Here is a 22493-nt window from a genome sequence, read left to right on the forward strand (position 1 = left end):
TTTTTGTCATTTCCAAGCTTTGAAGCTCAAAACATTCTGAAGCTGCCATAATATGAACATCCTTAGCTCAGAACTCAACCATTCAGTGCTTACAAAGCTCCCTCAGTCTTTCCTCCAAAATCTGCAACCTTCTTTACCTTAGTATTAGAGCTTCAGCTTGTAAATGCCAATCTCCAAACCCAGCAGAAGAGTTTAACAAGGGCCCATATAGTAGATCAGCTGCGGCGTATGCAAGTGGCATAATAAAAGAAGAGGTAGTAGAAGGGTGTATGTAACACACAGACCTGGAAGTCCGTGAGGAAGCTGAGTGTAGACATAAAGAGAGATCTTTGAAGAAAGTGTTAGACCTCAACACAATCCAGGATGATTTAAGAGGTACAAAGGGAGAAAAACTAAGTAAAATAAACCAAGGTAAGGTAAGGAACCAATATATTGCTTTTAACAGCCTGTGCCAGAAAATCACAGAATTATTTGGGTTGGAAGGGACTTCTGATAAGGGCCTGTAGGGACAGGCCAAGGGGAATGGCTTTAACCTGCCAGAGGGGAGACTGAGATGAGCTCTTAGGCAGAAGCTCTTCCCTGTGAGGGTGCTGAGGCACTGGCACAGGGTGCCCAGAGAAGCTGTGGCTGCCCCATCCCTGGCAGTGTTCAAGGCCAGGTTGGACACAGGAGCTTGGAGCAAGCTGCTCTAGTGGAAGGTGTCCCTGCCCGTGGCAGGGATTGGAGCTGGATGAGCTTTAAGGTCCCTTCCAAACCAAACCACTCTGATTTTATGACGCATCTCTGCATTTCACTTAAGTAAAGCCCCACTTTTTTTAGGTTGCTTTTTTCCACTGCAACAGAAGCAATAATTTGATATGAAAAGGGTACCCTTCCTGCGGAGGTAACAGCTCATATCCAACAAATATATCTCACAGGTGCCCAAGTAAACCTAAATCAAAGCACATTCCTCACCAACATCCAGGTATGGTGACAGATGATACTTTAAGGGACTTCTCTTGAATTAAAAGCATGTAACAGGATTTTAACCACAGAGTGGATAAGGACAGCTTTAGTTTCTGTTTTCCAGAAGAAGCCCATTAATAACTTACCTATAATTAGGCAGAAGAAGGATGAACAGAAGAGTTAGCACTGAATGTGACTCATTTTTTCTGCTAAATCTTTAGCTAAGGCATAAGCAAAGAATTGTCATTGTGCAGTGTAATGTCACATAAGCATCATCAGAAATCAACTTGCATGAAAATTTGTACATTAAAAAGAAACAACAAACAAGGGAAAGCTGCCAGACACCTTTTACAACGGCACATCTGAGTTACCAACCTACCCACTGCAAGAAAGTTTCCAGTTTACAAAGGCATTGGGGCTTTACCTTCCCATTTGATGCTCTTTTCTGAGTATCAACGGTCCTGAATCAGTTTCTGTGTAGTTGCCTTAAACCTTCTTGCTCATTTTAACTAGACACTGGAAAGGCTAAGACTTGCGACTACAGGACATAAACCATAGGGATCATCTAGCAGGAACACACCCCACTGGCCACAGCAGCATATGTTGGAGAAAAAATGGCATCAAGAATTAGCTCTATATTTTGTTTACACTTGGCAAGCATGCTACCAAGCAACAGGGAAGAGGAGTAATAGTAGCCAAGTAACTGCTACTCCCCCCTTCCTTTCAAAATAAACACATGAGAAGTGATAGCTGCAACACTCCATCCTGACACATGGGTACTACAGCTCAATGGAAGCCTCCAGCATTGAAACCCAGAACTGGAGCTGACTGTTAACACTCCACACCCAGTAGCAATACACTAGAGAGTCATGTTACTGCTGCAGGATGGAAAGCAGCATGAAATATGTGAAATTATCTTGTCCATACCTTCTAAATATGAGTGTATTGCCAAGTAGGCTGAAACAGATCCATTCGGGTTTGCAGCATCCCAGCTCCCACCAGCCGCAGTATTTGTTGGGAGCTTTCTGTAGAATAGGAAGTCAATAGGGATGGTGCTGTACTGGAATACACACCAGTAAATAATACTATTTCTCCTAAATTGGGGTTCATATTTTACCTGAAGACCAAAATCTAACATAAATTATTGAAGCATTTTTACCTTCACAGGACTGGGAACGCTTTCACAAGTCAGCTTGTTTAGACTTGGATGCCTTTTTTCTCCTTTATATTCTCTGATAAGGCACCTCAGAACTGCAGATAACACAACCAGGCTCTTCTATAGAGGTCTGCCCTGCAAGATCAAGTCACTGAGAAGTCAAGGGAAGCAGAGAGAGTCTAAGGGAAAGAGAAGACCTACTCCTGCAGTGCTGCTTCTTCTGTCACTGTTTGTTCTTTGGAGATTCCCTCTGTTCCCTTTGAATGGGGAGAAGAAGAACCATGACAGATGAAGTACAAAAGACAGTTACTAACCAAAGCAACAAGAAGCTCCTTTCTCCCCACAGGGAATCCTGCAGTTGCACAGTTCAAGTAACTGCAATCAAAGATAAATTTAAAAAACAAATCTTTCACCAAGTTACTTACAGCTTCATGTAATAAGGAGAAGCTATTTCTTAGAGTGTTGAGAGAGAGAAAAAGAAAGAACCATCAGGTACTTTCTCACTACTATTAGCTACTAGAGCTTTCTCTAGGAGCAGTGAGGACTCTTTCCCCATGACTTCCACTCAGAACCACTCCCGACATGAGCTGCCTGCTCACCAAGCCACAGCAACAACTGGTATCCACTGTGCATCATAGAGGCTGGGGACAATTCCACAAACAAGGAAGGAAGAAACAGCTTCCCATAACACTCTTCATCCTTGGAAAACTGAAGGGTGTTTACTCAAGTCCCTTCTGCTTCAGAAAGATTGTTCCTTAATCTTTCTCTGTTTATTATTGTATTTATATCTTGTATTTAGTCAATATAACATCAGCAACATCATTCTTAGAAATCTACACATTAAAACCAAGTCCAAGCAAATCCATCCCATGCCTATTTCTCTACCAGTCTCAAATGAAATTTCAGTCAGGATAAAACCAGAACTCTTGGACTAACATTTGTCTCAGGAAGAAAAACCAGACAAAGAAATCCAAAACAAAGCCCCACAAATGATGGACAGCATCAATCTGTCAAGAAATTCCTGAAACAACTCAGTGGTGTGATAGGAGAGTCATCATAATTTCCCAAGTGGCTACTTGGAACTTCCAAGATGAAGTTTAAGCCAATCCTCCCTGCTTGTGTTACACAGAAACAGAAATGCTACTGAAGGAAGAGATCTAAAAAGTTGGAACAAATATATAGAGTGAATTGTCAATACACATTTGTGAACTTCCCCTTATCCCAGCTGTAGCTGGGATTCTTCCTAGATGTGCTTATTCTAATTTCTGCCCTGTGCTGGAGCACCCCTGCATGATACTTTGTGTTATTCTGAAAGCAGGATCCAATCTCTACAGTAGACATTAATCGGTTCTCAGGGAAATGGTTTCATTTGCCAGTTCTATTATAGAGGTTAAACGGAAGGAGAAGGAAATGTTTCCTTTGGAAGGAACATATATGGCTCATACTAACTACTGACGTCTATGAAACATGGGCTTTGTCTTCCTATACCCCTAGTCCACTTCACAGAAAGATGCTAAGTTGGACTGAAAGAAGAGAAAGAGGAGTTCAAGCTCTTGTAAGAGTGGAGGAGTGCTTGTAATCTCTTTGCTATCACTTTTCTCACACCCTCACCTAATGATTAAAACTAAGGTAAAGCAACTCACTGAACCAAGCAATTAAACACAGCAATGACAAGACTGAGTAAATCCCAGCCAGATGCGAGCACCAAGGAAGGGAGCATTGCATTGCCTCCACCACTGAGACTGCACAGAAGTAACAGACTGTAAGTGGCTTTTCCAGACACCCCACAATCACAAAGCCGTTCTCCCTTGTTCAGTAATTCCAAAGGCAGCACAACCTTCCTAAATGGCTCACAGGCACACAAACACTCCCCCCCCCACCTTCTGTGTTGGGGTGGTGTTCAGAAGAGCAGCACCATTGCATGCTTTATCAAACCTGCACATAGCTTCTCATGGACATGTAAACTCTGCAGACTGAATCTACCTGTGTAAGCTGGAAGAACAGGGAAGGAGGCAGCAGGCAGCCCCAGGGGAACCCTCGTTGTCACAGCTTCTGAGACAGGGCAGCACGAGCAAGAGCCTTTCTCCTGTTCACAAGGTGATAACCTTGAGGACTTTGATTAATGGGCATTACTCAGGCAGATGAACTCAAATCTACACTGCATCTTCCATGATCCAGATGAGTCTGGTAAGTAGCTGGAAGGTAGGAAAATTCCCATCTGAATTTATTAATGCAGGCTAGAAAAAGTAGTTTGAAACAGTAAAATCTAAAAGACACATAGACCACAGCTAAACTTATCTCCTAAGTGCTTCCAAGGCAGGGAATGGACTCAGACTTCCAGCCACCTTGACAGCAAAAGAGGAGAACTGCAGTGCAGTGTCTGCTCTTCACATCAACACCCCAGTCTCAGGGCATTGGATGAACTTTAAGCTCCTCCCAGCCTAAACCATTGTGGGATTCTATCATTGATTTAGGCATCCAGAATATCTGAAAGGGATCAGGACAAAAAAAAAAACAACAAACAAAGAATTGCAAACAAACCTGCTACACACACACAGAGTTCAAAATGTCATTCACAGCCTTACCTAATGTGACAGGCATCTAGAAAGACACCATCACTAATAGAGACCTTAAATAGTAAGACTCCAGCCAATTTCCACAGTATTTTAAACAATTTTACACAAGCAAGCCCTACATTTAGTTCACAATGTGAGCAAGTGCCACGCAGCTTTTACTTAAAAGAAAATTACAGAGAAGCAGCTTCCCATTCACATGTGATCAGTGCAGTGAGAATCAGACCCGCAGGGTTGGTGCACAAAATTGGCTTAAATTGCTATATGTGCAATGGTGAGAGATAACAAATAGAGAAGACCTACTTCCACTGGAGCACCAAAGGATGGCAAAGTGTACAGATGGAAATGATAGGTTTCTCTGGCTTGACTATTACGATTCTAGTGCAAAGAGCAGAATGAATGTATTGTCATTCATACAAACCTTGCAACAGAGCCAGGAAGCAGGAAGGTATTAGTATACACAGCAAATAGCTGTCTATAGAACAGCGTTCTCACAGCACTACCAATGTATCTCCTGCCACCACATAGACTGTAATGATTTGAAAATAATATAGTGATGATCTTTAGTATAAGGCCTTCAATAATTACTTGACAGTAAGATACTGTCCTTAGTGAAGACGTTCACACACACATGTAAGGGGAGGACTTGGGGGTGGGAAAGGGGGGGCGGCAAGTGGATGTTTCATTTCGTTGATCATTTTTCAATTCAACTGATCATTTGCTGAAATATGTTTCTGTTGTTCCAACTTAGGGTGAAGCAGTATGTGCATTTCAAAGCAAAACTTCTCTTTCTGTGTCTACCAAATCTTATTCAATACAGAGCAACATAAATTAATCTTTCCTTTCTCAATACTACCATAAAACATTGTACACACAGGGAAGCAAACAGATCTTTAAATTAAAAAGATCCACAGATACACTTTTAAACCTTAACCTCTGCTGAAGAAACTCCCTTTGGTTTGATGTTCAGCTGATCACGAGAAAAAGCACATGAGAGGCTGAGTATTAGCTTGGATTTAGCGGGTTAGGGGCAGGACTCTCAGTTGAGCGAAACTTCAATTACAGCCTAATTTGATGTATACCCAAGTACATGATTGTAATTCAATAAACATCTCTTCAGAATTAAACAATTCCAGTTTGTTTTCAGCTCAGCCTATGTGCCTGCATTACAGATTTGCTATTATCCCCACTAAAATCAGTGTCAGGCTCTGGAAGCACTCATCTGTGCAACCCCAGCATGTCACAGTGCTGCAGCAAACTAACCTTCACTGAGCCACCCAACCTTACCTGCTTCCTACACAGAGCCAGGAAAGGAGGATGCACCTTCCCATAACTGAATCACCCTCCTAACGTTTCTTGTAACTGGGTGCCTGCCCAAGTAATCCAGCAATGTCTCTCCTGGTGGGCATCCAACCATTCATGGTTCTAACTTATCTTTCTGGGATTTTTCCCTTCTTATATCAATGAACATGAAAGGGCTGGGCACCTACTCAACTTTGCATATGCTGATATTTGGCTGCTCTGGAAGACTGCCTTCCCTCTCTTTAGCTATGATACAACACTAGATATGCTATTCCTGGCAACTCAGTCCCATTCTAAGCATGAATTAATTCATTCAGATTTGAACAAGATGCAAGATTACCAAGTGGGAATTAAAAGCACTTGGCATATAATAGAAGTGTGATCTGTGTGGTCTGAATAACTGCACCACACAACACTCTTCAACAAAATTCAAGGCATTGTAAAAGCATCAACATACTGACCAACACATGAGAGAGTAAGTTGGCAGGAAGCAGGACAGTGAACAAAAATGATCTCATTTTTGCAGCAGCCCTCTATTTGCACACAGAAGTCAAACATACAGATCAATGAAATTATACTATGAGCAATCCCACACTTCCTCTAACTTCATATCATCCCCACCCTAAACACATTATGTCTCTGGAGCCACCTTCTGATCTCTCCACCTAGGAGTCATTGAATGTCCCCATGATGCAGCTCAGGGTTCGTTAGAAAAGAGAAAAGTAGCTCAGTGAACAGACTTCACCACATGCCACATAAAGGCAGGATTAAGACACATCTGGCATGTGTCAGGCACAGTATCAGTTCTTGAATCACAGTACATAACAAAGGTAAGCCCCTAGTATCCTTGAAGAATTACTGATGTTCTACTGTGTACTTCAGGACATCAGCAGAGTCAATCCCAGCATTTACTCTCAGCAGCCCTGAGCAGGCTCTTCTGACGTGCAATACTCCATCACAAGATGATTTATGCCTGATAAAGTATTGTGAAGGCAGGCAGATGAAGCTGACTGACAGCCAAACTGTTAGCTGACTACAGTAAAAGTATCCATAATTACCATGCACTACTCCAAAAGCTTACAAAGAGGGCTGTATCCAGACATAGCTCCAATTCAAACATTCCTTTTGATAAAATGATTGAAATTCATGTCACTTTTACCCTTTTTTCTCACCTAAATTAAATATGAATGAAAGAAGACGGTCCAATAGGCTGTCAGGTTTCTACAGAGTTGCCATCTAGGAGAAAATACTCATCTTGCATAAACTGGCTGGTTTAATGCAACCTACCTTTGACTATTAATTCTGCATAATTGGAAACTCCAGATCCGCCGTCGGAGCGAATGACGCAGCGGTACTTGCTGATGCTGCGCTGGGAGGTGTCAGCCACGCTCACCGTGGCAGAAAAGCGCCTGTGGTTGACCACTCGAGTGACCATCAGTGCTGTGTCCCTTCCATTCCACTGCTGCAAAGGCAGACAAAGATAATGCAAGTCATGAAGACACCCAGATCACGCACCCATGTGCTATTCATTCTTTATTACCCTTCTTCCCTGTGAGGGTGCTGAGGCGCTGGCACAGGGTGCCCAGAGAAGCTGTGGCTGCCCCATCCCTGGCAGTGTTCAAGGCCAGGTTGGACATGAACTGGAGCAAGCTGCTCTACGGGAAGGTGTCCCTGCCCATGGCAGGGGTTGGAACTGGATGAGATTTAAGGTCCCCTCCAACATAAACCAGGCTGGGATTGTGTAATATTTGGGCATTTAATGCATTATATTTACTGAAAGGCTAGAGAGAGCGAGCTCAGACTGTGCAATTGTACTCAGTGTATTTAGAAGCCTGGCTAGGATATGAAAAGACAACTACTGAATGGCTTGTGTACACCTGGCAAAATGCTACAAATGACCAGATTTCATAAACTTGGCATTTTCAGATGTAAAACTTTGACTCTGGACCAATTCAAAGAAACTGGCTGGATGAGCAGACATCCTTTTATGTCCAACCTTCCCCAATACTCCTCTCTGCCAATGCCAGCCTACATTTTCCCAACTGGAAAAAAGGACAGATGAACAACTAGAAAGAAAGAGAAACTCTTCACATGAAAAATACCTAAACTTGCTCAGCTGGCCTAGTTTATTAGGAGTTTCAAAGAAGCACACAATGCTGCTTTGCCAATTCCCAGTAATGAGTTTTTGGGGATGTTTCCAATGCCATTTTCATTAAATGTTTCAATTTTGGAGAATGGAAAACAAGTTTCCAGCAACAACAATAACAAATTCCTCCCAAGACCCTGTTTCTCACAGTAAAAGGCACTGCTTCAGGTCAGAAATGTTTTTACACATATCTAGACATAATGCAGAAAGATTTCACTGAAAGAATGCAAAAAAGGATCAAGAATAAGCCAAAAATATATGTCAGTGGCTGCTAAAAGTACACCACAGGTTAATAAACTTCAGATTAAAATGGAACTTTTAGGAGAACAGCTGCGACAAGAGTACACTTAAAGTGCCTGTCAAGACCTTTTTACATAATGCCAACTGCTTTCCTCTCCAGCTCAAGCCTTTTCCCAACAGGAATTTCCGTTCCTGTGATTAGGTAAACTGATTCCTCCCCCAGCCTTTCAGCTACATCTGAAATTGTTATTTTTCACGTTTATTAAAACATCTGAAGACAATAAAAACGCTTGAGAAAAAGCTCTCACTTCTTTGACTACACATGCCACAGAGACCATGATGAAGGCCATTCCAGGCTGCCTCTGACGTCACAAAGATCGGGTTGTCAGACATCAGTCACATCAGGCCAAGCTGAGAATAAAATCTGGTGATGACTTAAGTTGGCACACATTTATGTACATGTACAGTACATCCAGCAAGAGACTCCTCTTGACTTGTTTGGGATGTTAGGTGTTTAACAGCACAGAAGTGACAGGACATGGTGGAATGGCTTTAACCTGCCAGAGGGGAGACTGAGATGAGCTCTAGGCAGAAGCTCTTCCCTGTGAGGGTGCTGAGACACTGGCACAGGGTGCCCAGAGAAGCTGTGGCTGCCCCATCCCTGGCAGTGTTCAAGGCCAGGTTGGACACAGCTGCTCTAGTGGAAGGTGTCCCTGCCCTTGGCAGGGGTTGGGACTGGATGAAATTTAAGGTCCCAACACAAACCGTTCCATGACTCTCTAAGTTTAGAAGCAGTAAAGAGCTCAGTTACTTTAAAAGCTTCTACAAGAGCACTGTGTATAGTGCAATGTTGGGATTCACAGATGACAGCAAAGGGCAGAAGAAGTAATTTTTTCCTTCACTAGGAAACATGCACTCCACAATTTCAGTCTGATGTATGCCCCGTTTCTAACTCTAGAACTGAAAATGAGTTCTTAAAATTGTTTCTACACCCACCTGAATAGCAGGACCCAGGCTTTGAAGTCCAACCAGCAGGGTGAAAGTACAGATATCAAGAAAGGGAATGGTTTGGCCTGTTAGTGAGGGACTAAAAGGAACAATCGGCGCACAATGCAGCTGAGGCAAACTGGGAGGAAGAAAAACAGTGGCTGCAAAATGTTTTTGCCTGGTTTCACCAGCCAGGGAGCAATCTCAGAACTTAAGAGTAGGTTTCCTTCTTGACATTTTGTCACTGACTCTGGGCTGAGGATGTTTTTGGAGAGTGAGAGGAAAGAAGATTGCATAATAAAGCAGAAGTGAAGAACTATTCCACTTGTTCTGTCTCTTCTGCTTTATGACCTCCTTACAGGTACATCAGCATTCATTTGAATCCTAACTTTTGCTGTCACTGGGCATTTTCCCCATCCTCTCTATCACAATTCTGTACTTTGTCACCTTAAACTCTCACCTAGAAGCAGTTCAAGGCAGTTCTCAAAAGACCCCGATGAGAAGATTTTGCCCCACCACGCAGTCTTTCTCCATTGACTTATTCTACTTGGAAAAAGAAACAAACCAAAATCAAACCAACAAACCAAAAACCCCCAAAAAGGCACATTACCTGAAGCCAGAGCTTGTCATGCTGCGACCACTTCCCCCCAGCAATGCACTGGAACGTTGCATTCTGTCCCACGTTCACCTCCACGTTCTGCAGCCGGAGGAAATGAGGTGCTTTTCCTAACAAAAGAGAAGTATTGCAAGGGTAGAGCAAGGCAGTGGTGGGCTGTGTCACACCAACAGATACAAACACTCAGCAAAGCACTAAGGCCTACCCTGGACAAAAAGATTTTGTAAAATAAAGCTGTCCTTCAATGTTTAACTGCTCACTGCAGAGTGCTGGGGATGATGGACCCGACAGAGGATGGCCTGAGGGACCATAGAGAGCTCTAGCACAGCTAAAAATGCAGACTGAGATCAAATCACAAGTTCATGGGCATCAGCACAATCTCTCAGTGCTTGCTATAAAGAGTAATTGAGTAATTTCTTTTCTTCAGAAAGTTATGTTTCTAAAAAGGTCAAAAAAGCCCTCAAACGCTCCTGAGCTTGTCAAGCACAACTGACCCAAAGCCAGTTTTCCCAAGGGTCTTTTTTCCTTTTAATTTTATTGACTATCAAATACATCCTAGACCTTTAGAATAATAATGTGTCATTAATACCAAATCAGGTATTAAATGAAATTTTCATCTGACAGTATTGAATCCCTGCATTAGTTTAACATCGTGGATATCAGAGTTTTTCTGATACTAAATTCAGTATTAATTCAATATTAAACCACTGATATTAAAATTAAAAGCACATCTGTTCACAAAGCTACCAGAGCAGAGGAGAGTCTTTTTGACTAAATACCAGGCTCATTCACCTCTGTATATTAACATAGAAGAAAACAAAAAAGCTTTCAATAATGAATCTGACACTTTTAAATGAACTTAGTTCCTCCAGGGCTTCAGAAGAAAGTCTGGGCACCATCTGGAACCATTGAGCAGGACACACTGAAGCCTCAAGAGACTCCAAAGGACAGAGATTTTTAACTTCATCTTTGCATTTCTAGTAGGACCAGACACCAATTCAATCACTTCAGAGGATGCTAACCCATATTTGTCTATTTCCAAACAGCTTCAGAAGGATTTGGGCATCTGTGTCTGTGTGTAAGCTTGACACAGAAGTATTTGTGTACTACAGAAACATGAACAGAGAACACACACCAATACGCTACGCCAGATGTCTATATCTAGTTTCTCTATCCCATTCACCACATGCTCAGCTTGCTGACACCTCCTGAAAGATAGTGACTGTACCATCGTGCTCTCTGGGGATCAGCAATTGGCACCAAAGCTTACTGGAACACTACCTCTGGGTGACAGAAAGTACTACATGGTATTTGCAGGCTAATACTAGCACTTTCTGCCTGCAGTCTTGTGTGGGCAGATACAAGCCAGCTCCACATATGGAGCTGTTTGGAGTGGGTGAATGCAGCCACATGAACCTCAGACTCCTCGACCAGAGCATAGGGCTGGTCTGTGACTGCACATACAGTCACTGTGATTTAGCCTCATGAGAATCAATACTGCACTGCATTTCTTCCCAGGACAGAAAAAAAAGGCAAGACCAGTGAAATACTTATTTGTCTCCATTACTGTGTCATTAGGGGCACTTCCTTGTGGTTTTGCTGCTACTTAGGTCTGCCTGCTGTGCTGTCATCTCTCAAGGTAAAGCAGAAATGAATAACACCAGTAATTTCAGTAACCACCAGGGTCATCAGGAGTACCATGGTCCCCATGGCTTGAGTTCAAACAATTGCAAAACAAGTATGAGGGGAAAAGCTTGTACAAGTCAACAGAACACACTCTGGTGATATTTACACTGGTGGCTGTCATTGCTCAGCACAAAAGCAATGATGGCAATCAGACAGGAAAAGCATTTACAAAGACCTTGCAGCTTGTACTGGGTACTGTACGCTGCAGGTTGCAAACCAATTCAAAATGGAGTAGCTAACTGTTTGAATCACTTCCGGTTTGAGTCACTAAGAATGCACTTAATTTTTAAGAGTGCATATACTTGGAGAAATGGATTTAAAACCAGTTTGAATGCTTCAGTTAAATCAAGCAGGGGTGTAACAGATCATCCTGTCTCTGGTTTTAAATCCCAAACTTTGTCCAGGCTCTGCCCCACACTGGCCTGCCTCTCAGTGAAGGGATTGGTTATAGAATCATAGAATATTTAGGGTTGGAAAGGACCTTAAGATCATCCAGTTCCAACCCCCCTGCCATGGGCAGGGACACCTCCCATTAAACCATGCCACCCAAGGCTCTGTCCAACCTGCCCTTGAACACTGCCATGGATGGAGCATTCACAACCTCCCTGGGCAACCCATTCCAGTGCCTCAACACCCTTACAGTAAAGAACTTCTTCCGTATATCCAACCTAAACTTCCCCTGTTTAAGTTTTAACCTGTTACCCCTTTTCCTGTTACTACAGTCCCTAATGAAGAGTCCCTCCCGAGCATCCCTATAGCCCCTCTTCAGACACTGGAAGGCTGCTAGAGGTCATCACCCAACAGGCTGTGGAACACACACAGACCATTCAGGGGATCTGTCTGGATGCTGCCATTATCAGCAACATCTGGCTCATACAGATTCTAAGTATTTCTTAATGAAGTAAGTGCACCCAAAGGCCTGAGCAATGAGCACATGGTAAATACAAATATAATTCAGTTAAGCAGCAATTAACCATACTGCAGTTATCAGAATGTCCTGTTAAACTTGAGCAGAACCGTATCTGTCACATTGAGTGGCAGCTGTTCTCTGAAATCCTCACTGCAAGAAAATCGGTTGATTTCAACTCCATCGACATGATCCATGAATTTTTGTGTGAGCAGATGTCATGGACTGACTAAAACTGTGACCCAGCCTGATGTCATGGACTGACTAAAACTGTGACCACACTGTGAGAGTGGCTGTTAAAACAAATCTTTAGAAGAAACTGGATATAACATCCACAAAACAAACACACAAAGTCCTCAAGCCACACTGTAGATGCACAAAGAAACCAGACAAGTTCAGACTCAAGACTGAGGCTCAAGGTTCTTTAAATAGAAAAAAAAAACATAAATCTAAGTGTATTATTATGGCTGCAGTAGGGGAAACATGGCATTAATATTTTTGAACATAATAATGAACCTGCTTTAGTTTCTACTCCTGTGCAAGTGTATTGTCTGACTGAGATTTAGTTATAATATCTTTATGGGCTGACTGGGTTTAACCTTTATTGAGAGACCCTTAGGATATGCCCTTTACCAAGGAGATACTGAAACTATTTGTTCCTGAAGTTACCCACACAGGGTATCATCAGAAGCTTTTCAAATTGTTTTCTAGAGCAATATGATTCAGAAATAATAAAACAATCAGTTTTATGTTCTCATAACAAGAGAGGAAAAAAAAGACTTCCACAGATGGCCTGGCGCTAGCTATAGCCTGAGAGCACATTTGTCTCTTGCACAACTTGCTAAGTTAGATAATTATACAAAGCTGATTGTCTTTAGGTGCCTCAGAGGGATGCAAGATGACATTTTAGTGCTGACCAAACTGGGTAAATCACTCCTTTAGACTGTAAAGCTTGGTAATAACACACCAATATGGTTAGAAAAACAAAGAGTGCTCACTGCATGGATGGGCGAGAACTCTGACTTCATCCACAGCTATGTACCCTGGGTGTCCTTTCAAAGAGACAGACTCAAATATCACCTGAAACACAAAACAAGAAAAATTTTCTTAAGAAGAACAATTACACATGGCCAATCACCAAGTTCTGCTCTTATTCCAGTGTTTGAGTCATTCAAGGCATTTCATCAGGAATAACGAAGGGATACCAGGCAATACAGTCTGTACAGGCATACCAAAGACTGGAAATCTGTTCGATATGAAAAGTAAAATGTTAGAGCAACATTCATTAGGATTAGAGACAACTATGCAACTATGTGCTTCTTGCATTTGGAAGAGAAAAAATAGACTGTGTATATCCACACCTACATTTACTTTAAGCACCAGTCCAAGAACATTAGGTGGATAATCACCTTGTTCTTAGTATGCCTAGGAATGCTGGAGAATGCTGTACATGTACTCCAATTGAGTCAAAACCGCTGAATGGATCCTCCCGGAGAACATCTTCATTTGGCACACATACCACTTCAGTACTGGAAAGCAAATCATGAGCAACTGCTGATCCTGAGTTTCAGTTACTGGGATGAAATAGGATTCTCACAGATACAACAAAGATGTTTCTACCTTTCATGGCTTGAACTAACACAGTCTGAGAATGAATATTCATAAAACCCACATGTAGTATTTCTCTACATTAATGGTACACTAAGTAGCAATTTCTATATTGTGTATGTAGCTGGGCAATGAAAATGTTCCACTAATTTGTGTCTGAATAGACAGATAGTAAATTACACATGAACCAAAATCTCATTCTTCCCTATGGCTTTGTGATTTTACCTGGAAAACTGCCCTGAATTACCCTGTCACCAAAAATACACAAGCTATCCCAGAGTCAGCAGTTAGTAAAACCTAAACAAATGATCATTAACTACTGCCAAATAAGCTAACCAAAAGTTCAGGAGAAAACAGCACTAAATATGCACAGTTTGACCAACAATTAAAGGACATTAGGACATATAATCACAGCCTACACCTTATTCAGAGGGGGCAGTGAAGGGAAGCGCTGAGCTCCCCCTCTGGTGACCAGTGACAGGACAAGAGGCAATGGTTTTAAACTGAAAGAGGATAGCCCAGAGAAGCTGTGGCTGCCCCATCCCTGGCAGTGTTCAAGGCCAGGTTGGACACAGGGCCTTGGAGCAAGCTGCCCTAGTGGAAGGTGTCCCTGCCTGTGGCAGGGTTGGAACTGGATGAGCTTTACGGTCTCTTCCAACACAAACCAGGCTGGGATTCTGTGATTCTATGAAATGGAATGAAGCTGCATCAGGGGAAGTTCAAGAGCAACTTTTCAGTAGAAAAAGGTTCTTCACCGAGACGCTGGTCTGCCTCTGGACATGCTCCCTGGGCTACCTGTTTCATAGAAGAAAATCTTTCCCTAATTTGTAACCTCCAACACAGTGGTCAGGGCACTGAGCTGGCGAGAGTTCACACATGATCTGGACTACTCATAGGTACTCCTGCACAGGAACAGGGAAGTGGACTCAATGGTCCCTATGGATCCCTTCCAACTTGAGCTATCCTGTGAGGAAAAGGGAAGTTTAGAAATATTAAACTGCAAGAGAAAACAGAAACTGCAGCCTGGTTATTTAATGTGCCGGTGGTGCTACCTCTCAATTAGTGATTCTCCTCCCAAAGGAATCCTTTACTACTCTGAAAAAGAATGAATGGATGGAGACATAACGAATGCCATCCTCTGCATTTGAAACATGTCCTCAGCTTTATTCCCTCTTCCCAGAGTAATGTTCACACTGTTCTAAACTGCTCATGTATGCATGAGTATACAAAAATGTTCGCAAGGACAGAGTGAATTAACATGTTTAGCTGGCACTGTTACCTCTATCAGAGCAGGATTCCAGTGCAGATACTTGTGTCCCATAAGAAAATCCTTCAGTAATTTGTAACCTCTAAAATTTATCACTCGAACAAGAAGTTAACTACTTAAAGCCAGTTTTCAACACTTACTTTCACTCTACCTAAAAGCTGGTATCCCCAGTCTGTCACTGTGTAGCCTCTTCTTAAACTCCTTCATCAGATATAAACCAGGAAAAGATTCAGCTGCCCAAAAGCTGGTCACCGCACACCCTGGTTATGAAAGTGAGCAGCATGTCCTTTGCAAGTACAGAACTGCCCTCAATCATTTAGCTTTGCATTTGGGCTTCCAGAGTGCAGTTTCTACTCATGTTTCCATGACTCCATAAGGTCTGCTTCTCTAATTCAGAACACATCCAAATGTGAGATGTTCAGAAATGCATCCATTAGGAAAAAAGACACCATAAAAACAGGTAGAACACAAAAAACTAACAGGCAAAGTTATAAACTAAGAAAAGGTGAAATGCTTAAATACATAGAAACAAAGTTCTACTCCAAAGGAGGGTGGACAAAAACCAGGAATGAACAATTGTCCAAGGAACAACAGGAGGAAGCCAGTCTCTGAAAGACAAAATAATAACAACAAAAACCCCCAAGTGTTTTGTTATCAAGGCTCTTAATATGCTTCTGAGGGACAGTATAAAAGTATAATGCAAACCCTTATTATGGAAATTATAGTAATTTTAGAAATGTCATTCATGACAAAAATCACACTTCCTGAGGAGGGCATGGAAGGAACTGCAGCTCCCTTCAGCCTTCAATTCCAGTGCAACATTACAGCTACAAAATCCTCTTTTCGTTTTGTATTTCCAAGAAGCTGTAAAGCCACAATGAACTAAATCCCAATTTGCTGCAAGCCAAGAGCTTGGAAAGAAAAGTTCCAAAGCATTGGCATTTAGTGCATGGCAACTGGAAGCACCAATATACAGAGAACTGCCTTCGTTAATTACATGTTCAGTCTTTAACGCAGCACAATACAATTTGCACTGGTAACAGTCGGCTCCTACAAAACCCATGCACACTGGTGCAGAATCCACTGGGAAGGGTGGAGGATCCTCTCAAGTCACACATCATTGTTCTTACAGACTAAACTATTATCTATTCTGCTTTACACATGGATATTCCTGTTATTTCCCAGTTCAAATTTCCATGTTGTCTTCATCTGTATCTTGCAGCATCTCAGCCCTACCAAAGCAAGAAGAGCACGGTTTTATTGAGAACTGAGGAGGAATTTCCTGAAGAGGAATGGGCAGGAATAAAGGCTGATGAGGCTCAGCTCTGCAAATTCCACACTGAGTATCTCTCATATCTTTTTACCTTCTGCTGGAAATGCAGTGTAATGGTTGAGAGACAGGCCTTTAACAATGCTTTACATTTAAGATACTTCCCAAAAATTAATATAGATGAAAAAATTCAAAACTTTACTCTGAAAAAACACTCTTAAATGCTTGGGAGACCTGGAAATACAAAGTCATTTCATGTTTCCTTCCCAATAAATAATCCTACACTTCACTGCTGCTCTATACCAACAGCGCCTGTGTTAGCCTGGCTCATCTGTTGTGGTACAACAGTTTTCTTCAGGCATGGATCAATAACATTCCTTGCTATACATCAAAAAACCTCTTCCAGGCAGACTCCTGCACTGCCCTTGGTGCATTCTGGGACTAAGCTCATCCTTACGGCAAGCAGTAACTCAAGATTACATGTATTACCTTTCTCCAAGAACTATTACAGCTTTTTCTCACTATACTCAGAACATCTGTAGGCTGGGAATCCACGTACGAGTAACTCCAGGGCAGACATCATAAATCTCCACCACCACCACCACCATTTATAGCTCAGCAGAGTGCTTTTGGATCTAGATGACTCCTACAACCCTTGCACAGAACTACCAGCCCCAAAACATGAACTCTGGCAGCTAGTTACTAGTATTCCACTAGTCCCATCTCCAAAGACCAAAGCAGCTGTGTAAGCCTCAGACCCAGGGCAGGCAGTTTTTGCCTGACTAGGTTTTCGATGCATACTGCAGTTCAAGATGGTGGTTTCTGTGCATTAACAGAATAACCCACATTTTGCTTGACACAGATGTCATGATTTAGGAAAAATGCTCTTTTTTTTCCTGTGTTCCCTGGCGCTTTTGATAACACAGACCATGCTTTCAGGCCTCTTTGCATGCAAAAGATTTTTCCAGGCGTGCAATTTTCATTTAAAGCTGACAACACTGATGGCACGTCCTAGATTGGGAGTGTGAAACAGGACACTGCCTAGCAAACAGCACACCCAGGCTTGGGTCAGCCCATACCTCCAGACTCCCTCAGTCCTAAGTGTCACTGCAAACTGCCAAATAACAGGAATCCTGACTTAATCCTTCACTGTGTTTTCCTCCTCACCTTTGCAAACTTAAAGTTTTCTTTTTTAAACCTTGGTTAAATGTAAAAACTCACAGGATAGCAGACCATCAACAGGAGTGGTTTATGAAATCAGGGACCAAGGATAGGTCAGTCCATTAGATTTCCCATAACTCCACTTAGACCACCATACAGTTCTGGTGTTCCCACCATAAGAAGGACATAGAGCTGTTGAAGCAAGTCCAGAGGAGGCCACAAGCATGATCAGGGGCCGGAGCACTTCCTGTATGAAGATAGGCTGTTCAGCCTGGAGAAGAGAAGGCTGCATGGAGACCTCATAGAAGCTTCCAGTGTCTGAAGGGGGCTACAAGGATGCTGGGGAGGGACACTTCATGAGGGACTGTAGCGACAGGACAAGGGGTGATGGGTTTGAACTGAAACAGGGGAAGTTCAGGATAGATCTTAGGCAGAAGCTCTTCCCTGGGAGGGTGCTGAGGCACTGGCACAGGGTGCCCAGAGAAGCTGTGGGTGCCCCGTCCCTGGCAGTGTTCAAGGCCAGGTTGGACACAGGGGCTTGGAGCAAGCTGCTCTAGTGGAAGGTGTCCCTGCCTGTGGCAGGGAGGTTGGAACTGGATGATCTTAAGGTCCTTCCCAACCCAAACCATTCTATGATTCTATAACAGTGGGATCAATCTCAAAGCCACACTTGAGAGAGAATATAAATATATGCAGAAGGAAACATTACCCCATTCAACAAAAAGTAAAACGGAAAACCCTTGCATTTCTAGGGAGGAACTCCTCCTGAGCACTTGCTGCTGCCTCCAATCTGTTCATTTTACACTCCAGTGAAAAAAATCTTGTCTGATTTAAAGGATTTTTTTGCTCAGGAAAAGCAAACTTGACCTGCAAAAGGACTTGCAAAACAAGTAAGGCAGGCTCAGGCAATCTGCTATTGGTATTGCTAAGGACAGGAGCTCTCATGGAGTGAGATCAGACTGTCTCTTCCAGGTTTTTAAAGCACTGATTACCTGGGTGAAAGCTCATTCCTGTTACCTCTGTGGAGCACCTACTATGAAGCAAATTCTGGCTCATGATGAGGTTCATGTTAATCTGAATGGAGTACAAGCATTTCACTATGATTTCAGAACAGCCCTTTTTTTCCACCCGTTTAAATCCCTTTATCCTTCCGTCTCACCCTGCACAGTGTGGTTCTATGTATGCTGCTGCTATCCCCAACTTTTTCCCAGAGGTAGAACAAGAAAACATTCTACTTCAGCTCTGATTTTACAGACCTGCAACACAGTTAGTAGAAGTAAATAAAGAAAACGAAAGCAAGCATTTCTACCTGCTGTTTCCTATCTACAGACTATTTGTGGACTTTTAATAGTTTATTCTACCCTAATCCCACTCTCACTCCTGTATCTTATTGATAAAATCACAGACTGATTTGGGTTGAGTAGGGACCTTAAATCTCATTCAGTTCCAACCCCCCTGCAACACATGTATGTATCACCTAGTATGTGAGGCCATTGTGAACAATTTACCTAATTAAAACTAAAACAATGATAGCAAAGTTGCTGTCAGACTTGAGAGTCGGGAAGGAGGGCAAGGGGTAAATGATTTTCAGAATATCCGTTGCTAACAATAGCTTAGCTCATACCCAGCCAAATGTTCTAAGGAAAAACATTCCAAACTCATACCTGATAAAAATGTGGCCAGAATGTACTGATGGCAAGTTCGGCTTTCACCCATCCTTCTGTAACAACCCCCGAGACATTCCATATGGGATTGCCCTGTGGTCCTCCATTCACCTTCACGTAGACGTTCAGAGAGCCAGGACTCGAACGGTCTCGGCTGGACAGGTAATAGTGGAAGTCAATGCAGTGGGTGTCATTTTCCTTCAGTGTAGGCAAGAGCAGGTGAGCTTTCTGCCCAGATGCTCGCCCAGAGCTGTTCACCATCATGAAGGAGCCTATAAAAGAAAGCAGAAAGAGAAGGAGGAGTGGGTTTACCTGGCTTTTGCCGTAGAAGAGAAGTTGTGGCTGCCCCAGCCAGGCAGTGCTCAAGGCCAGCTTGGATGGGGCTTGGAGCAAGCAGCTCTAGTGGAAGGTGGCCCTGCCTGTGTCAAGGGGTTGGAACCCGATAAGCTTTAAGGTCCCTTCAACCCAAACCAGGCTGGGATTCTGCGAAAATCAGTTTCATTAGAAAAGTCAGTGATTCCCTTAGAAATCAGAAAACAAAACACCCACCTGAAGAGCTCAAACCAAGTATCCTATGCTCGTTGTCAGGTAACAGAAAGAAAGGGTAGTAAAATTTAAGATGTATATACACACAAATAGATTGAGGACCAACTAGCAGCACTTTAATTAGATAACTTCAAAAATATAGATAAAAATACTGGGCTTTCATGTATGATTCTATAACCTGTGACAAAACAGGCCCTGTAACCAGCAGCACAGGGACAATGCAGCAGCAGCAAGGCTCTACTGCTATACCCAATGGCACATTCAATAAAGAACTACTACCACAAAGGGACCCAATTCACAGCTGTTGTCTGCCTACATGGCCCTTTCCTCTTTCAAGCCAATCTGTACCTGCACCTTGGCACTAGAAACTTAGAAAGGTTGTAATGTGTTAAAAAGAAAACCAAACCATTTTAGGAGGCCAAACGCATGAGGCTTGCAAGCATCCGCAATACCTTGACTAGAACTAATGGAACAAAGACTATTACTCTTCTAGGAAAGAAGAATAAGCTGAATTTAAGGAAGGAAATATATACTAAGGCAATTTATGAGTTTGTTAACCTGGAAGCTTGCATTGTATTAACCACGACACTTGATGTTGAACTGACATTTTGAGTCATCAAGCCGTTATTTCATAGCACATTGTGTCTCGACTCATGTCTTTGCAGATGCATCAAGGTGACAAATGTTAGCAATAAGGCAAAACATTATGAAAGTTATTTGATTCAATTCTATTGAAAGGCTCTCCTTTACGTGTGCACAGACACTCACCCTTGGAGAAAGCTAAAGAAAATACCAAGACTGGGAGGAATTTGTGTGTCAGCAGCCAGGCATGATAATTTTTAATCAAACACAGCCCTCTCGACACGCTGGTTCTGATGCTGCTGCAGATGTATTTCTTTGCTGGCCTCTTGCAGCTCCCAGAAGATTGAGTCTGAAAAGCCCTGCCTCACTCCTAACCTATTGACTTCCCTATTCCAGTAGGGTAACACTGTGAGGAGCCGGATAAGCATTTTGATCAATTCTGAGCAGTGAACAGCCAGATACTCTAAACTATATGAATAGAAACCAGAAACTTGCTCCTACAAAAATGTTTTTTCCCTTGTGTTTCTGTGATAGATGGGCGTTCTGTAAAGCACTGAAAAGCATGGATGCAGAAGGAAAGCAATCTTTCAAAGAAAAAGAAAACACAAACTCAAGAGAGCCTGGGAAAATCACGCCAAATGCAAGGAAGAGGGTGGGCTAAGAAACAGGAAAACTGAGAGGCAAGACAACATCATTTTGATATGCTGAAATCACAATGGCCCCAAATAAAAAAAAAATCCAGATTCACAGCAAGGACTTAAAGAAATGGAAGAGCTGAATCCAAATTTCTTAGTATCTCTCTAATAATCGAAGTCCATAACATGGGATCTTGACACATTTCACTGCTAATATAATTCTGCTCCCCATCAACCACAAAATCTCCTTCTTCAGCAAGTACATGCTAATCTTAAAACCTACCCAGGTAAACTGAAATGCAGAGACACTGGAATTTGGATTCCGTTTCTCTGACCCAAGCTAACTGATTATCAGAAAATATAACTGATGAGGTTTGAAGAGGAAGCACAAGCAGACAGTTAAGGCTGAAAATGTGACAGCCTGGATTCTAAGAGTAATTGTGACACTTCCTTTAGCAATCTCTGTCAGCACACACAGTCTGCCTGATCTTCCCTTACAAATTATGCAAGAACAGTTGTAAGAACTACTATTCTGGGGCAGCAACACAAGAAGGACGTGGAACTGTTGGAGTGAAGCAGAGGAGGCCATGAAGATGCTGCGAGGCTGGAGCAGCTCTGCTCTGGAGCCAGGCTGAGAGAGCTGGGCTGGGTCAGCCTGGACAAGAGAAGGCTCCTCAAGGGGAGACCTTAGAGCAGCTCCAGAGCCTAAAGGGGCTGCAGGAAAGCTGGAGAGGGGCTTGGGACAAGGGCCTGTAGGGACAGGCCAAGGGGAATGGCTTGAACCTGCCAGAGGGGAGACTGAGATGAGCTCTTAGGCAGAAGCTCTTCCCTGTGAGGGTGCTGAGGCGCTGGCCCAGGGTGCCCAGAGAAGCTGTGGCTGCCCCATCCCTGGCAGTAGATGACAAACCCACAGTCAAGCCCCACCTCTGGCCATACAGCTCCTACACAAATCAGCTTTGCCATTGAAGCCTCTTTCCTCTTGTGCTTTCCTCATACCAGAGAGCTCACTGACAACAGTCTTTGCTCAAGCCTAGCCCACGACAGCCAGCATGGGGAGCCAGGGAGGAGACAGGATGGCCCTGACACCCAAAAACCTCTGAGCAGTCAGGAGCTGGCAGGTCAGGAACCAGGGCTACCCAGAAACACTGAAGGGAGCAGGCAAGCCAAAAGCAGGCAAGGAACAGCAGAGGGTATTCATACAG

The 22493-nt window shown here is 42.9% G+C and overlaps 1 protein-coding gene across 8 annotated transcripts in view; it reads right to left on the reverse strand.

The window, feature by feature from the left end:
• The window catches only part of PTPRT (protein tyrosine phosphatase receptor type T), a 277331-nt gene extending 257535 nt beyond the window's left edge, over positions 1-19796 (reverse strand). For all 8 annotated transcript variants that reach the window (XM_057428931.1, XM_057428926.1, XM_057428924.1 and 5 more), the window contains exons 1-4: positions 19529-19796; positions 13557-13638; positions 9960-10075; positions 7264-7438 (exon numbers count right to left, since the gene is read on the reverse strand). In XM_057428931.1, the coding sequence (XP_057284914.1) occupies positions 7264-7438; positions 9960-10075; positions 13557-13638; positions 19529-19792 (637 nt within the window). In that variant the 5' untranslated portion in view covers positions 19793-19796. The remainder of the gene's footprint in view (positions 1-7263; positions 7439-9959; positions 10076-13556; positions 13639-19528) is intronic.
• Between the last annotated feature and the right edge of the window lie 2697 nt (positions 19797-22493).

The sequence above is a fragment of the Pezoporus wallicus genome, unplaced genomic scaffold (genome assembly GCF_028554395.1).
Source record: "Pezoporus wallicus isolate ANWC-B61680 ecotype Strahan unplaced genomic scaffold, APGP_CSIRO_Pwel_v1 contig_8088, whole genome shotgun sequence".
In the NCBI taxonomy this organism is placed as follows: Eukaryota; Metazoa; Chordata; class Aves; order Psittaciformes; family Psittacidae; genus Pezoporus; species Pezoporus wallicus.